The following is a 24,645-nucleotide window of genomic DNA, read 5'->3' on the forward strand; positions in this document are numbered from 1 at the left end:
AGACCCGGCCGATTTTAATGGCCAGACCCCAATTCCTTCCATCAATTTTCTCGGCGGCCCTCTCAAACCCGGCCAGATCCACTCCCTGGTCAGTGGGCGGGAACAGAAATACGATAGAAGAAGGCTGTTTCCAGGTTAATGATGAGGGGTCTCTGGATGCGACCAAGGGGGTGGTGGGGAGGAGCCCAGGGCAAGGGAGGCTCAGGACTCTCCTCCTGCCCCTCCTGGCCCACAAGGAGACCTAAAATTAAATTTAATTACTTACCTGCTTGGGCCTCTTGTGGCCCACGCGCCACCTCCTGGCAGGTCTGGCCTAACAGAGAAGTTGTCACTCCTCCGCCGCTCAGGACTCCAACTAAAATTGTAGATCGGGCCCCGATATCATTGGACCCAGTCTGCATATTTAAAGATGGACCCCACTGCCTTCCTGTGGGTGTCCCGCTCACCTGCTCAAAAGAGCAGATTAACATTGGGATATAACGGGAAGGTAGCGGGATCAGAAGGAGTAGGTTGCTCATTTTAATTGGCACCCCTAACCCAGTTTCCTCCAGGCAGGGGAAGTTAAAATCGGGGCCTGAGGCTGCAATTTCGCCTACCGAGACGGGCAAAGTGTGGCCAAGGTAGGTGACGGGCGGCGACCCTGCTCCATCCCGCTCTGTGAGAAGAATTTTCTGTTGATTGGGCTTGTTAAGCCCGCCCTGCGAGGTTCCCGGCCAATTAAAAGGAAGCAGGTCTGATGATGTCATTTGATGACGTGTCATCAGCCGGTTTCCTTAAAGGGGCCATGTCCACATTCATTTTGACAGTTGTGCTGTCAGTGTTCTACAGCATTGAGCTGCTGCAAACACTGCACAAGCACTGCACAAAGGTGCACAGCTGCACCCAGTTTCTCGTCTAACTCCTTCCATATGCTTATGGAGGGAGTCACAGCATGCAGGGAGGTTCTCTTCCCTTCCAATGGGTGGAAGCGACCTCCCCAGGAGACCAACGCAGCCTGGTTGCACATTGCACAGGAGGACAGAAGCAGGGATATGGTCAGGAGGACCAGGCTGCAGTGGCGCAAACCTTTCAATGATCTCAGCAGATCACGAAACGTTACTGCAAAGCCACACTCAACCTCATTCTGCTGTGCCACTCATCACATCCCCATCACTCTGCCTGCCCTAGACTACTCCTGCACATCCTTACACAAACTTAACTTGCACCTCCACCCATCCCTCTCTATCTATATTATCACATCCCCATCTCACTAGCCATCCCTCACACTCACCCTCATCCTAGTCCAATCATACCAAATAACAACACACAAGGGTGGGCACTTGGGTGTTTTCACCAATGTTCATGTAAAGTTTCTGTTGATGTGGTGTCAAACATTGAAATATTTATTTTCAACACATTGTCATTAAACCTGCTGACAAGGGTGGCGCTGTTGTTGTTTGGCGAACCGACCTCTACCTAGCGGAAACTGAACGCCAACTCTCCGACACCTTCTCCTACCTCCACCTGGACCATGACCCCACTACCGAACATCAAACCACCGTTTCCAAGACTGTCACTGACCTCATCTCCTCTGGAGATCTTTCCCCCGCAGCCACCAACCTCATAGTTCCCCAACCCCGCACCGCCCGCTTCTACCTCCTTCCCAAGAACAGGACTGCCCTGGTAGACCCATCGTTTCAGCCTGTTCTTGCCCCACGAAACTTATCTCTTCCTATCTCGACTCTATCTTTTCTCTCCTTGTCCAGTCTCTTCCCACCTACATCCGCAAATCTTCTGATGCCCTCCACCACTTTAACAGTTTCCATTTTCTTGGCCCCAACAACCTCCTTTTCACCATGGACGTACAATCCCTCTACCCCTCCATCCCCCACCAGGATGGCCTGAGGGCGCTCCGCTTCTTCCTTGAACAGAGGCCCAACCAGTCCCCATCCACCACCACCCTCCTCCGCCTGGCTGAACTTGTTCTCACATTGAACAACTTCTCCTGTGACTTCAGTCATTTCCTCCAAATCAAAGGTGTTGCTATGGGTAACCGCATGGGTCCTAGCTATGCCTGCCTTTTCGTGGGATATGTGGAACACTCTTTGTTCCAGTCCTACTCGGGTCCCCTCCCTCACCTCTTTTTCTGGTACATTGATGACTGTATCGGTGCCGTTTCCTGCTCTCGCCCTGAACTAGACAATTTCATTCACTTTGCCTCCAATTTCCACCCTTCCCTCACCTTCACATGGTCCATCTCCGACTCTTCCCTTCCCTTCCTCGACTTCTCCGTCTCCATCTCTGGGGATAGGTTATTGACCAACATTCACTACAAGCCCACTGACTCCCACAGCTACCTGGATTACACTTCCTCCCACCCTGCCTCCTGTAAGGACTCTATTCCATTCTCCCAGTTACTCTGTCTCCGCCGCATCTGCTCCGACGATGCCACCGTCCACACCAGTGCTTCCGACATGTCTTCCTTTTTCCTCAACCGAGGATTCCCCTCTACCGTGGTTGACACGGCCCTCGACCATGTCCATTCTATTTCCCGCACTTCTGCCCTCATCCCTGCCCCTCCCTCCTGGAACCACGATAGGGTTCCCCTTGTCCTCACCTTTCACCCCACCAGCCTCCAAATAAAACGGATCATCCTCCGCCATTTCCGCCACCTCCAACGTGATCCCACCACCAAACGCATCTTACCCTCCCCTCCCCTTTCAGCATTCCGTAGAGACACCCTAGTCCACTCCTCTATCACCCCCAGCACCCCTTCCCCTTCGCCCGGCACCTTCCCGTGCAAGCGCAGGAGATGCAACACCTGCCCTCATACCTCCCCCTTTCCCACTGTCCAGGGCCCCAAACACCCCTTCCAGGTGAAACAGCGATTTACTTGTACTTCTTGCAATCTAGTATACTGTATTCGCTGCTCACGATGTGGTCTCCTCTACATTGGGGAGACCGAACGCAGATTGAGTGACTGCTTTGCAGATCACCTCCATTCAGTCCGTAAGGATGACCCCGAGCTTCCAGTCGCCTGTCATTTTAATTCACCGCCCCATTCCCACTCAGACCTCACCGTACTCGGGCTCTTGCATTGTTCCATGGAAACCCAGCATAAGCTCCAGGAACAGCACCTCATCTTCCGATTAGGCACTTTACAGCCTTCCGGACTCAATATCGAGTTCAACAATTTCAGATCATAACCTCGGCCCCTATTACATTTTTATATATATTTTTTATCCACACCTTTGTTTTGTGCCCTTCCCCCTTTTATTCCCTCCCACATGGCAGCTGTCTCTCATTCTGCCAGCGCATTTCACACCTCATCTAGAGCCGTCTTTTGTCTCCACTACTCCGATCACCATCTCGTCTCGTTTTGAATACCTCTTAATGTCTCTTCACTTCTCTTCTGTTCTTTCATCCCTATTTCCCAGCCCCCAAACTGGCCTTTTAATCTGTTTCATTTCCTGTGTTTTTTCAGTCCTGATGAAGGGTTTCGATCTGAAACGTTGACTCAATTTCTCTCTCCACAGATGTTGCCTGGCCTGCTGAGTTTTTCCAGCATTTTTCTGTTGTTACATTGCATTCTTGGACACATTTGTGTGCACCTTTGGAAGTGGCTTAGTGAGTTGCAGTGAATGGTGAGACATAACGTTACCCCCAGCTATGGTGATGAGTGTGAAAGGAATGGCTTGGGCATTGTCGGGATGCTTTATGGTGTTGGTGTGGGGTGGTGTCAACCTGGCGCACCATGTGGCAGCCAGGGTGTACTGCGTCAAGTGAAATAAATCTGGCCATGGTGAGGCCATCCTTGGCCTTCCAGGCAGCAATGTGGTCGGGTGCTGATGCCCTGTGTCCTGTGCAGCATCAGGTGATTGCGGAGAAGGTTGGTGTTGTTGTTGGTGCTGCTGGTGTGCCTGGTGATGTTGGTGTTGGGGCTGATCGTGGTGGGATTCTGAGGATCAAGGTGAGATTTTTTCAATGGGCACTGATGGCATAGATGGCAGCTGAAGTTGAGATGACAGAAGCGATCTGTCAGGGGTGAGACAGGTTGCTCCTCGGAGGTGACAGTGGATAGAGAGTTTGCTCCATACTGCATAAAGCTAAAAAGTGTATTCCAAATCCTGAAGGCTCCAGCTTCTATCATTGGAAAGTGAACAGCTATTATACCACTTTTGCAGCTGTCACCTATTCAGAGCAATGGAGAATCATTGAAAGCCCGACCTACTTACCTCTTATGATCCCTAAGCGCTGTGAAACTAGTCAAAAAGCTGGAAAAATGGTAAGTGCATGGTATAATGCTGTTTAAGTACCTTTTAACAAGCTCTTAACTATGTCAATTTTTTTTATTCGCTGATGGGATGTGGGCGTCGCTGGCAAGGCCAGCATTTATTGCCCATCCCTAATTGCCTTTGAGAAGGTGGTGATGAGCCGTCTTCTTGAACCACTGCAGTCTGTGTGGTGAAGGTACTCCCACAGTGCTGTTAGGTAGGGAGTTCCAGGATTTTGACCCAGTGACGATGAAGGATCGGCAATACACTTCTAAGTCAGGATGATGTGTGACTTCGAGGGGAACTTGGAGGTGGTGGTGTTCCCACGCACCTGCAGCCCTTGTCCTTCTAGGTGGAGGAGGTCATGGGTTTGGGAGGTGCTGCCGAAGAAGTCTTGGCGAGTTGCTGCAGTGCACCTTGTAGATGGTACACACTGCAGACATGGTACGCCGGTGGTGGAGGAAATGAATGTTTAAGGTAGTGGATGGGGTGCCAATCAAGCGGGCTGCTTTGTCCTGGACGGTGTCGAGCTTCTTGAGTGTTGTTGGAGCTGCACTCATCCAGGCAAGTGGCGAGTATTCCATCACACTCCTTACTTGTGCCTTGTAGATGGTGGAAAGTCTTTGGGGAGTCAGGAGGTGAGACACTCGCCACAGAATACCTAGCCCCTGACCTGCTTTTGTTGCCACAGTATTTATGTGGCTGATCCAGTTAAGTTTCTGCTCAATGGTGACCCCCAGGATGTTGATGGTGAGGGATTTGGCGATGGTAATGCCATTGCATGACAAGGGGAGGTGGTTAGATTCTCGCTTGTTGGAAATAGTCATTGCCTGGCACTCCTGTGGCGCGATTGTTACCAGCGATTTATTGGCTCAGCCATTGCTTACGCTCCCTTAAGTCCAAGGGACTCAGACCTGAACGAATATGGCGGACAACTGGTTTGACCACATAAAGCATTATCAGGCTCGGCTCTCGTCTGCCAAAATTGCTCCCTGTTCCAGAATCATTCTGGAGTGCAAAGTTAAACCCCAGCTCCTAATCTCTACTGCTAACTGTCTTCTTAAACCCCTCTCCCCTGTCTCCTCCACCCTCACCTCCAACAACAAGTGTGAGGAGCTCATGGACTTCTTTATCTCTAAGATTGAGACCATCCGTTCAGCTGCCTCTGCCACTTCCTTTCCTTCCCGTAACCCACCGGGCCAAACTTCCTCAATGTTCCCCCCTGCCCTAGCCCTGAACTCACATCTTTCTCCAGTTTCTCTCCAATCTTCCCTCATGACCTCTCCGCGTTCATCTTGTCCATGAGACCCACTTCCTGTTCCCTCAACCCTATTCCCACCAAACTGCTGAGACCCACTTCCTGCAACCTCGACTCTATTCCCACCAAACTGCTGAGACCCACTTCCTGCAACCTCGACCTTATTCCCACCAAACTGCTGACCACCCATCTTCCTTTTCTGGCTCCCATGTTAGCTGACATTGTTAATGGTTCTCTCTACTGCCCCCCCCCTCCATCAAATCTACCGTCATCATACCCTCTCTTCAAAAAACCAAACCTTGAACCCTCTGTCCTTGCAAACTACCACCCCATCTCCAACCTCCCTTTCCTCTCCAAAGTCCTTGAACATGTTGTTGCCTCCCAAATCCGTGCCATCTTTCCCGCAATTCCATGTTTGAACCCCTCCAATCATGTTTCCGCCCTTGCCACAGTACCAAAACGACTCTCATCAAAGTCACAAATAACATCCTTTGTGACTGTGACAAAGGTAAACTATCCCTCCTCGTCCTTCATGACCTGTCTGCATCCTTTGACACAGTTGACCACTCCATCCTTCTCCAATGTCTCTCCACCGTCGTCCAGCTGGGTGGGACTGCACTCGCCTGGTTCCATTCTTATCTACCTACCCCACCGGCTTCTCTTTCTGCTCCCACATCATTACCGCTGGTGTCCCCCAAGAATCTATCCTTGGCCCCCCCCTATTTCTCGTCTACATGTTGCCCCTTGGCGACATCATCCAAAAACACAGCATCAATTTCCACATGTACGCTGACGACACCCAGCTCTACCTCACTACCACTTCTCTTGACTCCGCCATGGTCTCTAAATTGTCAGACTGCTTGTCCGACATTCAGTTCTGGATGAGCAGAAATTTTCTCCAGTTAAATATTGGGAAGACCAAAGCCATTGTTTTCGATTCCCACCACAATCTCCGTTCCCTAACCACTGACTCCATCCCTCTCCCTAACATCTGTCTGAGGCTGAACCACACTGTTCGCAACCTTGGTGTCCTATTTGACCCTGAACTGAGCTTCCGACCACATATCCACAGCAAAACTATCCGCAGCCTATTTCCACCTCCGTAACATCGCCCGTCTCCGCCCTTGCCTCAGCTCATCCGCTGCTGGAACCCTCATCCATGCCTTTGTTACCTCTAAACTTGACTATTCCAAAACACTCCTGGCTGGCCTCCCACATTCTAACCTACGTAAACTTGAGGTCATCCAAAACTCGGCTGCCCGTGTCCTAACTCGCTCCAAGCCCCGTTCACCCATCACCCCTGTGCTCGCTGACCTACATTGGCTCCCGGTTAAGCAATGCCTCAATTTCAAAATTCTCATCCTTGTTTTCAAATCCATCCATGGCCTCACCCCTCCCTATCGCTGTAATCTCCTCCAGCCCCACAACCACCTGAGATATCTGCTATCTGCACTCCTCTAATGCTGCCCTCTTGAGCACCCCTGTTTATAATCACTCAACCATTGGTGACCATGCCTTCTGTTGTCTAGGCCCTAAGCTCTGGAATTCTCTGCCTAAACCTCTCTGCTTCGCTACCTCTCTTTCCTCCTTTAAGACGCTCCTGAAAACCTACCTCTTTGACCAAGCTTTTAGTCACCTGCCCTAATTTCTCCTTATGTGGCTCAGTGTAAATTTTTTTGTCTTTTATTACTCCTGTAAAGCGCCTTGGGACATGTTACTATGATAAAGGTGCAATATAAATACAAGTTGGTGTTGTCAGGTCTGTAAAACGCAGACAGACACGGCACTTGGGAAACTGACATAGAAGCGGGTTCCTGACCCGCTGTCATTCTTTTCTATTTTGACAGCGGACCCACCTCTGAACCCCGGCAAAATTCCGGCCTTTGTGTGGGACAAGATATCTTTTTTTTTATTCATGGGATGGTGGCATCACTGGCATGGCCAGCATTTATTGCCCATTAGAAGGTGGCAGTGAGCCCCCTTCTTGAACCGCTGCAGTCCATGTGGTGAAGCAGTTTGGTACAATTGAATGGTTTGCTAGGCCATTTCAGAGTCAACCACATTGCTGTGGGTCTGGAGTTACATATAGGCCAGTAGATTTATTTTTTTAAGGGACCTTAGTGAACCAGATGGTTTATGTTACAACAATCCAGCAGTTTTATGGTCATCATTACTGATACCAGCTTTTTATTCCAGATTTATTTAAATTTCACAGCTACTGTGGTGCGATTTGAACTCGTTTGATCATTAGTTCAAAGTCCCATTACTAGATTACTAGTCCAGTAACCTAACCACTATGCCACCATACCTGCAGCAGTGTTATGGACAAGTTGGAGTTTCCTGAAGCTGGAAGCTGGGTGGGCAACAAGGCAAGCAATATAGTAGTCAGACAGAATGTTTCAGGTTCCGACACCACCAGCGGGGCCTCCCACTCCACAGAAAATCAAGGGTTCTTTGCCCATGGTTTTCCATTAAGTCACTTGCTGTGTCCAATGTTGTGCCAGTGGCACAGGACTTAGGAAAGTTCTGCCACACTATTCTAACACTTTCCTTACCGGCCTCCCATGAAATCTGGAGGTGCCATATAATGGTTTTAGCAGCAGAGTGACTGAGGTAGTGGAGTAGGTGGGAAACCTTGCGGAGGTGAACGTAAATGTTTTTGCTGCTGGATAGGATGTGGGACGAACAAGACATCAAGATTGCAACAGTTTGCTTCAGCCTGAGGGAGTGGCCAAGGAAGGATGACGTCAGTGACCAGAGTAGAGTTTGTGGTGGAGGTTGAAGACAATGGCTTCGGTTTTTGTGGTGTTGAAGTAGAGGAAGTTGTGACTTGATGTTGGACAAGCAGTTTCGCAACCCAGCAGTCAAGGGGTCAAGCGATGTGGTGGAGAGGTGGAGCTGGGCATCAGCAGTGTACATGTGAAAGCTGGCTCCCTGCCTACGAATAATGTCACCTAGGGGCATCTTGAAGATCAGGAAGAGGAGGGGGAAATGGACAGATCCTTGGGGGGAGTCTGGAGTTGATTGTGCAGGTGAGGGAAGAGAAGTCATTGCTGGAGCTACACTGACTGCATTCAGATAGGTAGGGATGGAACCATGCAAGGGCAGTCCCATTGAGTTGGATACTGGAGGAGAGGCATTGGAGGAAATAGTGGGGTTGACTATATTAAACACTGCAGAGAGGTCGAGGAGCGATAATGTACCATCTCACAATCACAGTGGATATTGTGTGTGACTTTGGCAAGGGGTGTTTTAGTGCTAAGGAAAGAGTGGAAAACAGACTGGAGCAATTTGAACAGGGCTTTGCAGGAGAAATTGGTGGCAACAACACATTTGAGCATTTTAGAGAGGAAAGGGTGTTGAAAATGGCTGTAGCTGGAGAAGATGATGGGTTGAGGTGGAGAGCTGATGATGGCAGTGTTGAAAAGGAGAGCAATGGTGCCTGCTTAAAGCCTCACACATGATGGAGGTAATTTTGACTTTGGAAATGAAAATTGGGAGAGAGGTCTAACAATCTGATCCAATATCAACCATTTTATACTGTCACCCAAAGTCAGAATTACTCCCAAATCGGTCTCAGCACCACAACGTGAGGAGAATTGGGTGACAGACCAGTTCATATTAGAGTGAAAGCCCTACTCCTCAAGCATTTGTGATAAGTCTCTGGTCAGTACTAGAGCACAATCTCAAATCTTTGGTGTCTATGGTGCTACTGCCACAATCACATGAAAAATTAACAAACATTCGCACCAAAGCACTGCCAATTACTACCATTATGGAAACTCAGCTCAGAAAGTATGAAGTTGTGTAGGAAAAATTGATGAGTTGATATTAATTCACATAGGACTTGTACAATTTAATATACATGATTTTATTACTTTATGTTGTTATGATCCTAAATGTGCAATAAATAATTTAAACTGATCAACGTTTGACATTTTTATATTTTAAGAACCTTGTTCTAAATAGTGAAGACTTTCCCAAGATACACACACTTTTTTTAATAAGAGAAATAAGAAATAACTTTGGGTGTACTGAGACACTGCTCACTATTATGTGGTGTGGTTATGAATGCATGAAAATTGACAGTTTTCTTTTTGTTTTATATTGAGATTCACAACAGGGTGAATACCAAAGAAAACTCTACAGGGACTTGATGAAAAGCTACAATCGTTTGGAGCGTCCTGTACTGAATGACTCGCAGCCGCTGGTTGTTGAGCTCGGGGTGACCTTTATACAAATAATTGACGTGGTGAGTCGTGAGTCAACACACTTTGAATAGGCAACTACTACTTGTGGTCTTCTTGAGCTTAACATCAGTAATGGTGGATGTCAGCTTGGCTCAGATGATAGAACTCTCACTTCCACGTCAGAATGCTGTGGGTTCAAGCCCCACTCGCAGGACTTGAGTAGGTAATCTAGCACCTGCTGCAGAGCAGTGCTAAGGGAGTATTGTACAGGAAACTTTGTGCTATCCAGCACCGACGGGACTGAGCTGTTGCCGTTCCCTCAAAACTGCTGGATACTCCAGCTCTAATGTTGAAGCATACGGAGGTTTTCATCTCCGTATCTGACAACAAACACTGTTGCTTAGCAACAGCTTCTAAACAGTCGGCTGCAGCTGCAAGCGTCTCTAGCTGAAGCTGTTGCTATAGCTACAGACTTTGCAGTGCCTGACTGGGGAAAAAAAAAGCAACGAAAAGAAACAAAAAGAAAAAAAACGGCTCCTGATTTTTGCCGGTGGCTCGAGCTTGCCGGACATTTAGCCTCCAGATAACACAAAGTTTCCTGTACTGTCGGAAATGCTGGCCTTTGAATGAGATGCTGAAGATCTATTGGATGAAGAGCAGAGAGCTCTCTTCTTATCTTAACCAACATTCCTCCCTCAAGCAACAGCTGCTAAAACAGATCAATTTGTCATTTGCCTTATCAGATGTGATTGTTACAGTTCCAACCCTAACTATAACACATTTAGGCCAGACATACATTCACATTTGATGAGACATGATCATATGCAACCAGTCACATATATTGGCTATCTACAGATTAATTTAACTGCAGAACAGAGGAAATTTCATGCAGACATCCCAAAGACACAAATGCTGTCATTTTGAATTTGTATTTACCATAATTATCTAAAATCAAACAAAATAATGACAGAAATTCCTATTTCCGCTGCAATAAGATATTGTATAAATGCACATCTTCGTAACAGTGTGTGCTTGCTGTGGTATCAGTTTAGTAATAGGTAAGGATTCTGAATAGCTTTTGCTGGATTACTGAGAACAATCTGTCAATTCTCCATTTAAAGCTGTTGAGTGGATGTAAGTCAGACTGGGACCCACAGCTGTGGAAAGCAGCACAGAGATTGGGAGTCAGAGCCTGTGGAAGTGGTAATGTTAGGCCTGGGAAAAAAATGATGTAAGTGTGATAGGTCACACACAAGGTTTATCCAATTATCTCAACAATCCATGTCCACTATATATAATAATATAATTTAACCTTAAGCTACCTTGATAGTTAAATGTACCATGTGGTGAGGTAATGAGCAATACATAGCAGGAAGATCTCACGTTTTATTCCCAGTCTGCACTGAGTTGGCTGATTTCATTAGGGCGAGCACCACTGGTCTAAGGAAGGGAACATTTTGCCAGGCTGCCAGCTACAAACTGCTATTCAGTGACTCCTGTTAGATAATGTGCTTGTGTGGTTGGCATGTGGGACCATGATTAGCCTCAGCAGAGATTTCATCCACAATCAAATAAAGAAAGAAAGAACAAGAAGGCAAGGGAGAAGCATTTGAGGCGGGAGCCAAAATCAATGGCTCTGCCCTTCCTCACATTTGGTTGGAGAAAATGTTGACTCATCCACAACCGCGTAGAGGTGTCTATGGGGTCAAGGGAAGTGGTGTAGAGATAGAGCTTGTAGTGGTCAGCGGTCAGTCATACAGGATGTCTTTTATGGCTGAAGCCAAGCCCTGGAAAATGGGGAGTTGGAAGTTGCTGAGTGAATTTGAGAGGGCGTGAGGAGAGATTATTTTTCTAGGGACAGAAAAGAAAGACTTGCATTTATGTAGTGCCTTTCACGACCTCAGGATGTCCCAAAGGGCTTTACAGCCAATCAAGTAATTTTGAAGTGTAGTCACTGTTGTACTCACACTAAAAATTATGCTCTTCAAATATTATTGGCAAATGCTTAATAATTCATAGGAAATTCCATTGTCCACTACTCTAATTGAGATACTAAACCTTTTATTTTATATTAAACCAGTTATCAACTTAAAATAGTGGAAAAAGGAATTCCATAGAATGCATTAAGCATTCAGACATTAATATTTGAAGAACTGAATTTCAAAGCAATACTGTGGTGCAAGCCCATCATTCCATTAATATTTTCTATCTGTTGTCTCCTACTCTCGTACTATTTTCTCAACGATTTCCATCCCTTTCTTCCTCTCCTGTAGCTGTTGATTCTTTGCCGTGTATTAGCTTTATTAGCAAGCAGGCCATTTAACTGTGGTCACAGCACAACCAAGCCCGATCATGCCCATACCAGAATAGAGACCACTGGATAACGATCATAAGCGGGAACGTTGGCTGATTTTCCTCTCCCTAACCAAGGATGGGGGGAAGGAGGGGGTGTGGGTGATGTGGGTTGAGGCCCACGCCTGTGCTCCAGCTGAGGTCAGCTAAATTAATCACTTCTTCTTAGGCAGTCCCTCGGAACCGAGGATGACTTGCTTCCACACTAAAAATGAGTTCTCAGGTGACTGATGAGTCCAATGCGGGACCTATAGTCTCTGTCACAGGTGGGGCAGACGGTGGTTGAAGGGGCGGCTGGATGGGGTGCTTGGGTTGACTTGCGCTCCTTCCGCTGTTTGCGCTTGGCTTCCGCTTGCGTTTCCTCTGCCTACCTGGGGCTCACTTGCTGCGTCAGAGCTCCGAGTAGAGCACTTATTTTGGGAGTCTCGTATCGGGCATGTGGACAATGTGGCCCGTCCATGAGAGCTGATCGGGCGTGGTCAAAGTTTCGATGCTGGGGATGTTGGCCTGATCGAGAACACTGACATTGGTGCGCCTATCCTGCCAATGGATTTGCAGGATCTTGCGGAGACAGCATTGGTTGTACCTCTCCAGTGCTTTGAGGTGCCTGCTGTACATGGTGCATGTCTCTGAAGCATACAGGAGGGTGGGTATCACTACTGCTCTGTAGACCATGTGCTTGGAAAGTGGTCCACGTTGTCCAAGGCCTCGTCGTGGATTTTGATAATCGGGGGGGGGGGCAGTACTGTGTGGTGGGGGCAGGTTGGTAGTGGACCTTTGTCTTACGGATGTCTTACGGTCAGCTAACTTAATATAGTTTGAGGATCGGACCTGGGGCAGTCCGAGTCTGTCTAACACATTTGTTCGCTGCTTTACCAACTGAGTCATGGGGGAAGACAAATAATTACTTTATAAAGATTCAATACAAACAGCCTATTCTTGGCATTCTCTGTCACAGATGCCATGACGGTTGATGTGCAAGATATGAAAGTTCATACTTTTGCAGTAGGCTGTGCTCTTCTGAGGGTGGGGTTAACGAATGTTGTTCAGGCAGAGTAGAAGGAACTTTACTCTGCAGCTAACCAGTGTTATACCTGACCTCGATTCTGACATTGGTTATCAAAAGTAGAAAAGCATTCCATTTCCTATCAGTCGCATCCTTCTCTTAATGAATAAGATCCCTCATGAACACCTGGGGTCTTGTCTTCAGTACAGCAGAAGTCTAACTCTATCAAATAGCATCTGCCAGGGTCAAGTCTGCTTTTGCACCTTAGTAATTCCAGTCTGTATATTAATGGTGGAACAGTGTTCATTTCTGGACGATCATTGTTCCAGCAGGATATGCACTGTCAACTTGAATAACATCAGCCATAATTAAAATATTTAAATAAAGGCCTCATTACTCCAACCAGAAGATAAACTGAGGCACAGAATCTGGCTTATATCAGTGGTCAGTGAGGCACTATTGTCTCCACCTACATAACATTTGAGTCACGGTTTCTGTGGGCTGTATTTGAATTTCTAATTAAATGTATCTTAATCATTCGGGAAATCAATCAATCCTATTGTAGAAGAAAACAAAAATCGCATTGCACTGTGCAAGTTTGTGAAAGATTACTGTGCTGTTGGCTTCAAGGATATTTTAGAAAATGGGTCTTGTAGAAAGTCTATCCAATTATTAGAGCAATTTCTTTCACTGATGTTTTTGAACCCTCAAACATAGTTCATGAAAGTACATGAGAGTAATCTGACCAGCAGCTGGGATAGTGCAATTAATTTTGCAAAGAGCTTTTAAAGCACCCATTATCAAACAGTGGCTTCAAACGGTGATAAAGAAAAGCAATCTGCAGAAGTACGGGTGGAATGCAAACGATACTAAGTGGCAGCGGGGGCCTGTATGAGTTGTGTTACAGCAGCTGAAGCTTTCTACTGAGCAAAGGTAAATCTTCTCAATTATAACCGCTGTCACATCTAGAGATGATTCTATGAGTTTTTGTACATGCTATCAGAAGGACAGCAGCCACAATTTTCTGTCGATAAAAAGAAAAACAGTCAATACTGGAAATCGAAATAAAAAGCAACAAAGGACAAACAGGTTGAGAAAAGAATGACGGTTTTACATTTTGGGTGACATGGTTCATCAGAACTATTTTCAGTTTTCACACTGACTCACATTTTTCTGTTAATAATTGACTTTTGATTGCGATATTATGTGTTCACAATTAAATGCGCCCTACCTCAGCCTAGCTGCTGCTGAAACCCTTATTCATGCTTTTGTTACCTCCAGACTCAACTATTCCAATGCTCCCATGGCCGGCCTCCCAGCTTTCACTGTAAAATTGAGCTCATCCAAAACTCTGCTGCCCGTATCCTAACTCGCACCAATACCCGTTCCCCTATCACCCCTGTGTTCGCTGACCTACATTGGCTCCGGGTCCAGCAATGCCTCGATTTTACAATTCTCATCCTTGTGTTCAAATCCCTCCATGGCCTCGTCCTTCCCTATCTCTGTAATCCCCTCCAGCCCCACAACCCTACGAGAACTCTACGTTCCTCCAACTTTGGCCTCTTGTGCATTCCCCATTTCCTTCGCCTCCACTATTGGCGGCCGTGCCTTCACCACTCGGCCCTAAGCTCTGGAATTCCCTCCCTAAACCTCTTCGCCTCTCCACATCCCTCTCCTCCTTTAAGACTGTGCTTAAAACCTACCTCTTTGACCAAGCATTTGGTCACCTGCCCTTATGTCTCCTTCCTTGGCTCAGTGTCATTTTTTGTCTGATTACACCTCTGTGAAGCGCCTTGCGATGTTTTACTACATTCAAGGCGCTATAGAAATGCAAGTTGTTAAATAAATTTGGAACTTTAAAAAATGCCACAATGAATGAATGTTTTCAGTTTGTGTGCTCACCAGCAGCTCCCCCCTCCCACACCCAACCCCCAATTTTGTTGTCCATTAAAATGAATGGGAGGAAAATCAACAGCTGACAGGCACACTAGCAGAAAAGCCTGGTTGGCATGTCTGTGTGTCTTGAGGAATGGATGTTGAATGTATTTCAGTGATTTTTGATGATTGGTGATATTTTAAAAAACAGCTTCAGGTGCTGGCAGTGAAATTACACAGAGCTAAGCCCCTTGGAGCATGATAACAGAGTTTGACATTCATGGTGAGCGTACTGTAATGGCCCAGAATTTGCTGGAGCAAAGCATCTCATGGCGTGCCCTGTTAGACATGTTCCTACATCCTTCAGCTCAAAGCTTTTTTGCCCACAAGTTGCTGGAAGTGCGAGCTGATAACGGTGCAGCGAGGGCAACAAGGCATCTGGGACCTTGGTGAATGACGGGACAAACAGCGTATCTCCTTAACCAATGAGATTTAAGGATTGAAAAATAAACAGAGGAAGTACTGAGAAGGAAGATGAATTTGAGTGGGATGAATTCAATGTCAGATCAGGTAGAGAAAGGGAAATAAAGAGAGGGAAAGAAAGATTGGATTAACAGAAGAAAAAGAGACAGAAAGGAACAGTAAGAAAAAAAATTAATTGAAAATTTGACATTTTTAAAATCTCCCCGAAAATTCAAAACCTGGAAGAATGAGAGTCCACACTTATGATAGTTAATATTTTTTGCCTGAGGGGTTAATTGGCCATCATTAACATCACCGTGAAAAGGGTACTTACGCTATTAATTACTAGACTTACCTTTCTGTGGCGTGTTTAATGGGCAATTAATATGGCAATACAGCAGCTTCATGAAAATAACGGGGAGGTTGAGGAAGAGATGCTGTTTTTGCGAAACTAAAGGCGAATTGGCACAACCCGTCCAGCAACTTGTGTCTATTCACAGTTCATGGGGGTATCTATTCCTCGCCACAAGTTACTGGCCAATCTACACCTGGTTCAGACGTCGTTAGTTTATCCACAAATTCTGAGCCGTTATGCTCTGTTCTATGGATATATCAAATCCTGCTCAGATCAGTTATGCATTTATCTCGATTTGACTATAATAGGACTTTTGGCAAAAGACCAATACAGCATTGAATGTTATTAGATTTATTTAGTGCCCCATTACTTCCCAAGAGTAGTCACGGAGATTCAACATATTTGACATTTTCTCAAGGTATCACGAGGCCAAGGTAAGTCGTGCATTAGAGGATTCCTGATGAACGATGGCTGAAGTATTACAGTAAATATTAGTAGGTCTGCCGCAGTACTGTTCACAGGTATTCCGGGACCTGCTGTGCGTTTTTATGAATTTACTGAGGCCCTTCTGGAAGTGAAACATTACATTGATTTGCCCATTTACTGAAGTAATATATCATATATCATAGCTGCTTGACCTGCTTAGTGTTTCCAGCATTTTCTGTTGTTATTTCAGATTTCCAGCATCCGCAGTATTTTGATATTTTTTTTGAATTTGTTTATGGGATGTGGGCGTCGCTGGCAAGGCCAGCATCTATTGTCCATCCCTAATTGCCTTTGAGAAGGTGGTGGTGAGCCGCCTTCTTGAACCGCTGCAGTCCGTGTGGAGAAGGTACTCCCACAGTGCTGTTAGGAAGGGAGTTCCAGGATTTTGACCCAGCGACGATGAAGGATCGGCGATATACTTCTAAGTCAGGATGGTGTGTGACTTGGAGGGGAACTTGTAGGTGGTGGTGTTCCCATGCACCTGCTGCCCGTGTCCTTCTAGGTGGAAGAGGTCGCGGGTTTGGGAGGTGCTGCCGAAGAAGCCTTGGTGAGTTGCTGCAGTGCATCATGTAGATGGTACACACTGCAGCCACGGTACGCCGGTGGTGGAGGGAGTCAATGTTTAAGGTGGTAGATGGGGTGCCAATCAAGTGGGCTGCTTTGTCGTGGATGGTGTTGAGCTTCTTGAGTGTTGTTGGAGCTGCACTCATCCAGGCAAGTGGAGAGTATTCCATCACACTCCTTACTTGTGCCTTGTAGATGGTAGAAAGGCTTTGGGCGAGTCAGGAGGTGAGACACTCGCCGCAGAATACCTAGCCTCTGACCTGCTCTTGTTGCCACAGTATTTATGTGGCTGGTCCAGTTAAGTTTCTGGTCAATGGTGACCCCCAGGATGTTGGTGGTGGGGGATTTGGTGAAGGTAACGCCATTGAATGTCTGTGTTGTGTGTAGGTCCCACAGATAATCTGTTTTGGTGGTGTTGGTTGAGGAAGAAATGTTAGCTCGGACAACCTCCCTTCCTCAAATAGTGCTATTAGACCTATTATATCCATCAGAGAGTCCGGCCAGACTTCTCTTTAATATCTCATCTATAAGTTAACACCTCCAACAGTGCAGCACTGCCTCAGTACACTACAGAAGTGTTAGCCTGGATTATAGGCTCAAGGCTCTGGAGTGGGGCACAACCTTCTGACCTAGAGACGAGTACCACTATTGAGCCAGACTGATACATAAAATAGCTTTATTTACATCCCTCCTTCCACCCTTCCCAAAACCGTCCATTAACACACAATCAGGAAAAATATAATGTTTTCTTCCCATTATTTCTCATGGTTTCCATTTATGTGCATAAAACTGGATAATTTCTACTCAGAATTAATAGATTTTGACAATTATTTGAATTATCAGTATAGCCCAATTTGGATTTAGATGTACATTTGAACATATCCCTGATTGAGGTACTGTACTTTGCTTTTAAAATTTGGATTTTGAAGTTTTTAAGTCTTTGAATTTGTTAGGAAAATACGCATTTGTATTCACAATAACTTTCATTAAAATAATGCTTCACTCCTGTAGGAGATGTGCGGGTTAGGTTGATTGGCTATGATAAATTGACCCTTAGTGTTAGGGGGATTAAATACGTGGGGTTGCGGGGATAGGGTGGGATATGTGTTGGTGTAGGGGTTACAGGGATCGGGTGGGATATGTGTCAGTGCAGGCTTGATGGGCCGAAATGGCCTCTATCTGCACTGTGGGGTTTAAAAAAAAAAATACATTGTGTAAAAAAAGTCTGAAATATCAATTTGAATCATAAGCAGGAATATTAGGAGACTTTAATTACCCTAATATAGACTGGAAAAAACATAGTGCTAAGGGTAGGAAAGGAGAGCAATTTCTGGTATGTGTACAGGAGAATTTTCTCAATCAATAATATGTCTCCAGTCCAATAAGGAAGGAAGCAGCGTTGGATCTTGTTCTGGGAAATGAAGTAAGGCAAGTGGAATGTGCTACAGTAGGAGATCATCTAGCTAACAGTGACTAGAGCTCCTGCGCAGTCAGCTCACCGACTTTTAAATGCAAAAACCGCACATGCAGCCCCCTCAAAAAATTAGAGGGAACATTGACAGTGACATAGAAACATAGAAAAATAGGAGCAGGAGTAGGCCATTCGGCCCTTCAAGCCTGCTCCGCCATTCAATATGATCATGGCTGATCCTCTATCTCAATACCACATTCCTGCTCTCTCCCCATACCCCTTGATGCCTTTTGTGTCTAGAAATCTATCTATTTCCTTCTTAAATATATTCAGTGACTTGGCCCCTCCACAGCCTTCTGTGCTAGAGAATTCCACAGGTTCACCGCCCACTGAGTGAAGAAATTTCTCCTCATCTCATCTGGTCACCACACTATAGGAAGGATGTGATTGCATTGGAGAGGGTGCAGAGGAGATTCACCAGGATGTTACCTGGGCTGGAGCGCTTCAGCTATGAAGAAAGACTGGACAGGCTGGGGTTGTTTTCCTTGGAGCAGAGAAGACTGAGGGGGGACCTGATTGAGGTGTACAAAATTATGAGGGGCATAGATAAGGTAGATAGAAAGGAACTTTTCCCCTTAGTAGAGGGGTCAATAACCAGGGGGCATAGTTTCAAGGTAAGGGGCAGGAGGTTTAGAGGGGATTTGAGGAGAAACTTTTTCACTCAGAGGGTGGTTGGAATCTGGAACTCACTGCCTGAAAGGGTGGTAGAGGCAGGAACCCCCACAACATTCAAGAAGCATTTAGATGAGCACTTGAAACGCCATAGTATTCAAGGCTACGGACCAAGTGCTGGATAATGGGATTAGAATAGACAGGGCTTGATGGCCGGCGTGGACACGATGGGCCGAAGGGCCTCTTTCTGTCCTAAATGTCCTACCCTGTATCCTGAGATGTGACCCCTCATTCTAGACTCCCCAGCCAGGGGAAACAACCTCCCTGCATCCAGTCTGTCTAGCCCTGTCAGAATTTTATACGTTTCAAGGAGATCCCCTCTCATTCTTCTAAACTCTAGTGAATACAGGCCTATTCGACCCAATCTCTCCTCATACGACAGTCCTGCCATCCCAGGAATCAGTCCACAACATAATTTGGTTTAGACTAATTATGGAAAGGGACCAGAAAATATCAAAGATAAAAATGCTCAACTGAGGGAGAGCTAATTTCAGTGGTTTAAGAAGGGACCTAACACAGGTAGATTGGAAAAGGTGATTACAGGGTAAAGCAGTAATGGAGCAATAGAAGGCACTCAGGGAAGAGATAGTTCAGGTACAAACTAGGCAAATTCCTTTGCAAAGGAAAAGGTAGAGCATCCAAAGTTCATGTGCCTGGATGGTAAAGGAAATAAAAGTTAAAAAATAACACAGAAAAAGGAAACTTATGAAATTTCAGGAGCAAGATTCAGTTAATAACCAGGAAGATTATAGAAAGTACAGGAGGGAATTGAAAAAGTTAATACAGGAGGCAAAGAGAGGTGACGAGAAAAAAATAACAGGCAAATTGAACCCAAAACATTTTATAAACATATAAAGTGTAAGACAGGGTTTCTCAAGTGAGAGCCCGTGGGAAGGTTTCAAGGGGTCCGCTAGCCAATCAATGCAGGGAGAAGGCGGAACCCTACCGGCACATGTCAGTGGCTGGCCAATCACACGGTTGCCATCAAGGTTAGGTTACAGCGCAGCTGCCTGCCTGGAGTCAGGGTCGCCGTGGCGAAGGTGCAAGTGTGGCCCGAGGGGGTTATTAGGCAGTCAAAGGCAAGTCAGTAAGTACCTCAACAACCCGAGTGTTTATCAGCGCACAATCCTGGCCAGTAACAAGCATAGTTTTAACTGTTCAGGCTACACCTTCCACCCAGCAGCCTGATGGGACTCTTATCGAGCTCAGAGTTTCAGTAATCTTCTGAATACAGTAATAGGAAATGTACGGTAACAACATTCTCTTTAGAGCTTAGTCAGATTATTTTAGTTACAGTCCATTATTGTTTATTTTCCACAGGGGCTTTGTTGAAATTGCAGTGCTACCCAGCTTGCTACCGCCCAGAAATTCAAGGTCTTAAATGATGCCTACCCATGATCATTTTTCTTAGATAAATATTGCTGATACATATTTAATCACGGAGCACTGGATTCATATATTCAGTTGGTTTAAAAATCTTCGTGAAAGAAGGAGCATGCATGCATGTTTTCATGTATGCATTAAATTGAATGTTATCCATAATTTGAAAAAAAAACCTCCTCTATGTAATTTGGTGAACTCGGAGCCAGCAACAGGGGATTGGTTTCTGCTTGAATTTTTTTGCCTGCTTGGCTCACAAGAGCTCACTGGTCCATTTTCAGGGAGGGGTTGCATACTTAGATTTCAGGAAAGTGCCCCTTTTGTGTAACCTCTGTGCCTTAGTTGATTCAATCGCTCCCATGATTATTTCACCTTTTAAAATATAATTAAAGACCTCGCACTCACTTATACAGGAAAAAAACTTGTGTTGTGTTACAGGGGGTCCGTGGAATTTTTATAACACAGGAGGGGGGCCTCAGAAGCAAAAAAGGTTGAAAAGCCCTAGTGTAAGAGGAGAGAGAAGTTATGGACAGAATAGTAATAGATAGAGAAGATGTACTAAAAATATTCGCATTGCTGAAAGTTGGTCCTAATGGAATGCGTCCTAGTTTGCTGAAGGAAGCAAAGGTAGAAATAGCAGGGCCATTGGTCACAATCTTTCAATCCTCATTGGATACAGGAGGAGTGCCGGAGGACTGGATGGTTACTAATGATATACTGTAGGAATTGCCAAATTCCTATCTGAAGTACTGAGACCAGGCAACTCTAGTAATTAAACGATGTTTAATACAAACTGGTGGAAGTAACAGTTAAAACGCAAGAGAACTAAACAACAGGTGTTTGCTTAAGGCTGACTCCACGAGGACTGAGTCTGGAAGCTTTCCCATCACCACGTTTCCCGCCGTTGGGAACGTCACGTGACCTGCGTGATGACGTCATCGCGTTCGGTCTACATCTTAAAGGGACTGCGTTATTTACATACAGCAAACAAATACAGGTACTGATTCACTCTGTTAAAGGCAATTATATGTACATACATATAAGAGTCCCTTGGTGGCTCTGCCATATACCACTATTCAAGAAAGCGGAGAGAGATAAACTGGGAAACTACAGGCCAGTCAGCCTAACATTGGTGGTGGGGAAATTATTGGAAACCATTATCAGGGGCTAAATAAACTTTCAATTGGCAAGGCATGGCTTAATTAAAGAGAGCCAGCGTGGATTTGCTAAATGCAAATCTCGTCTTACTAACTTGATTGAATTCTTTGATGAGATAACAGAAGTTTGATCAAGGTTGTGCAGTCGATGTATATATGGAGTTTCAGAACGCATTCGACAAAGTGCCACACAGGAGGCTTGTTGAGAAGATGGAAGCCCATGGATTTAAGGGAAAAGTGGCAGTATGTATATGGAATTGGCTCAGTGACAGGAAGCAGAGGGTGGTGGTGGATGGATGTTTTTCAGACTGGGAGCTGGTTTGCAGTGGTGTTCCCCAATGGTCAGTTTTGGGTCCATTACTCTTCTGAATTTTTATAACCGACCTAGACTCGGGTGTAGAGAGCAGCATTATAAAGTTTGCAGATGATACGAAACTTGGCAACATAGTAGATAATGATGACAATAGTTGTAGACTTCAGGGTGACATAATGGTGAAATGGGCAGAAGCATGGCAGATGGAGTTCAATGTGCAGAAGTGTGAAGTGATGCACTTTGGGAGGACTAATACGTAAAGACAGTACAGGTAGACTATCCTTTATCTGAAAACCTTGGGACCAGCCGTGTTTCGGTTTTCGGAAAATTTCGGATTTCAGAAGGTATTACGGGGCAGCACCCCGTAAGCCACCACTTTCGGTTTTCAGAGGTTTTCTGTTTTCGGAAGTGCGGATAAAGGCTGGTACACTACCCCTTATCCGAAAGGGGGGGGGTCGGCAGGGGGTTGGGGGTCGGGGGGGGAGAAAAGAATATCGGACAGGCCGCTGCAGCTATCGGACGGGCCGCTGTATTGTTGGGTTCACTCTCCCAGTATACCTCCTTCACACTGCCCGGCTCGGCCTGCAATCTCCTACCCAGGAGGGAACTCAGTGACCCTCTGCCCTGCTCAGCGTAAGTCGTGCGCCACTCTGGTCATGTCGTGCGCACGACTTACGCTGAACGAAAAAACTTTCGGTTTTTAGAGGGTTTCGGTTTTCGGAAGTTCAGATAAAGGATAGTCTACCTGTATATTACTATAAAGGCACGATTTTGAAAAGTGTAGATGAGCAGAGAGACCTTGGGGTCAATATATACAAATCCTTAAAGGTGGCAGAGCAAGTTGATAAGATGGTTAAAAAAGCACATGGGTTACTTGGGTTTATAAATGGCATAGAATATAAAAGCAAAGAGATCATGCTCGAACTTTATAATCACTGGTTAGGCCTCAGCTGGATTTTTGTGGACAATTTTGGGCATCACACTTCAGGAAAGATGTAGGGGGAAAAATTGATTCGCGCCCCCTTTGGGGCGCTAACTTCGCTACTTTTAGCGCCCCGAAACAATTAGCACCCCCACAGCCAAAATTGAATAGTTGCGCCCCAAGAGGGAAGAGGGGTGCTACTGGAATCACCCCACCTCCCTCTTGGGGCGCTGCAAGGGAATATCGTGGCACTACGTGGCACTGCGGCACGTCGCAACGCGGTACTGCAAGCCTTCCTCCCCTTCTTAAAGGGAAGGGGCCTTGCGCAGCGCGACCCGGGGCCCAGCTGGGTCACCAGGGATCGGAGTGCCAGCAAAAGAGCCCAGCACTCGAGAAATGTCGGGCTCACGGAGCACAGCCGGCACTCCACATGGGGGGGGGGGGGCTTCACAGAAGGCCGGGGACGGCAATGTGGACAGGTGCTGGCAGGCGGCCAGCAACAAAAATGGCTGCCCGGCACCTCGCCTTTAATTAGCGCCGCCCTGGTCACAGGTAAGACCCCCCGACCGACATAGCATCTGGCGGTAAGTCAGGCGGTGCTACCGAAGATCACGGTCAGGGAGCGAGCTGGGCACTGCGCATGGTGATGACATCATTGCCGGCGGCGCAGCGCTGCGGAGTGCTAACGGTTACCGCCACCGCTAACCTCCAGCTGAATTTCGCAGGAGGCGGTGACAACGCTTTGCCCGGGCGCTAGTTTCTTTGCGCAAAGCAACCGAATTTTTCCCCCATAAAGGCTTTAGAAAGGGTACAGAGGAGGTTTACCTGAATGTTACCAGGGACTTCAATTATGAGGAGAGGTTGGAAAAGTTAGGACTGTTCTCCTTGGAACAGAGATGGTTAAGAGGTGACCGAGGTTTTCAAGATAATGAGAGGTTCTGATAGAGTAGAGAGAGAAACAGTATTCCCTCAGGCGAGTGAGTCAATAACCAGAGGTCTTAGATTTAAAAGCATTGGCAAAAGATCTATAGACGGGAGATGAGGAGAAAAGTTTTCACTCGGAGAGTTATCGGAATCTGGAACGCTCGACCTGAAAAGGTGGTGGAAGCTGATTCCATAAATAATTTTAAAAGGGAGTTGGACAGGTATTTGAGGATGAGGAACTTACAGAGTTACAGACAACAAGCGGGGACGTGGGACTAATCACGACTGCTCTTTCAAAGACTCAGCACAGGTACAATGGGCCGAATGGCCTCATAGTCATAATGGCACAAAAGGAGGCCATTAATGCCCATCGAGTCCGCGCCAGCTCTCTGTGGAGCAATCCAGTCAGTCCCATTCCCTCACTCTAACCCCATAGCCCTGCAAGTTTATTTCCCTCAAGTGCCTATCCAGTCTCCCCTTGAAAACATTGAGTGTCTCCGCTTCCACCACTTCCGTCGGCAGCGAGATCCAGGTCCTCACCATTCGCTGCGCAAAAAAGTTTATCCTCATGTCTCCCCTGTATCTCTTGCCCAAAATCTTAAATCTGTGTCCTCTAGTCCTTGTACCATCAACTAGTGGGAACAGCCTTTCCCCGTCTAGCCTATCCAAACCCGTCATAATCTTGTACACCTCTATCAAATCTCCCTGCAACCTCCTTTGCTCTAATGAAAACAAATCCAGCTTCTCCAACCTATCCTTGTAACTAAGATCCCCCATCCCCAGAACCATTCTGGTAAATCTCCTCTGCACCCTCTCAAGGGCCTTCACATCCTTCCTAAAGTGTGGTGACCAGCACTGGACGCAATACTCCAGTTGTGGCCTAACCAGCGCTTTATAAAGGTTCACCATAACTTCTCCACTTTTGTACTCAATGGCCTTGATTTTCTGCCAGCCGTCGGGCGGCTTTTCAGGCGGCCGGGGGCCGAAAATCACCGAAAAAGCGGG

General features: G+C 46.4%; 1 protein-coding gene across 2 annotated transcripts in view; it reads left to right on the forward strand.

The window, feature by feature from the left end:
* The window catches only part of chrna8 (cholinergic receptor, nicotinic, alpha 8), an 814,590-nt gene that overhangs the window by 237,855 nt on the left and 552,090 nt on the right, over nucleotides 1-24,645 (forward strand). The window contains exon 3 of one of the 2 annotated variants that reach the window (XM_085993584.1): nucleotides 9,624-9,763. The exons of the other annotated variant lie outside the window; for it this stretch is intronic. Coding sequence (XP_085849710.1) covers nucleotides 9,624-9,763 — 140 coding nt within the window. The remainder of the gene's footprint in view (nucleotides 1-9,623; nucleotides 9,764-24,645) is intronic. 2 annotated transcript variants of the gene reach the window in all.

The sequence above is a fragment of the Somniosus microcephalus genome, chromosome 1 (assembly GCF_052327205.1).
Source record: "Somniosus microcephalus isolate GS21.2 chromosome 1, FLI_Smic_1.0, whole genome shotgun sequence".
Taxonomy (NCBI): Eukaryota; Metazoa; Chordata; class Chondrichthyes; order Squaliformes; family Somniosidae; genus Somniosus; species Somniosus microcephalus.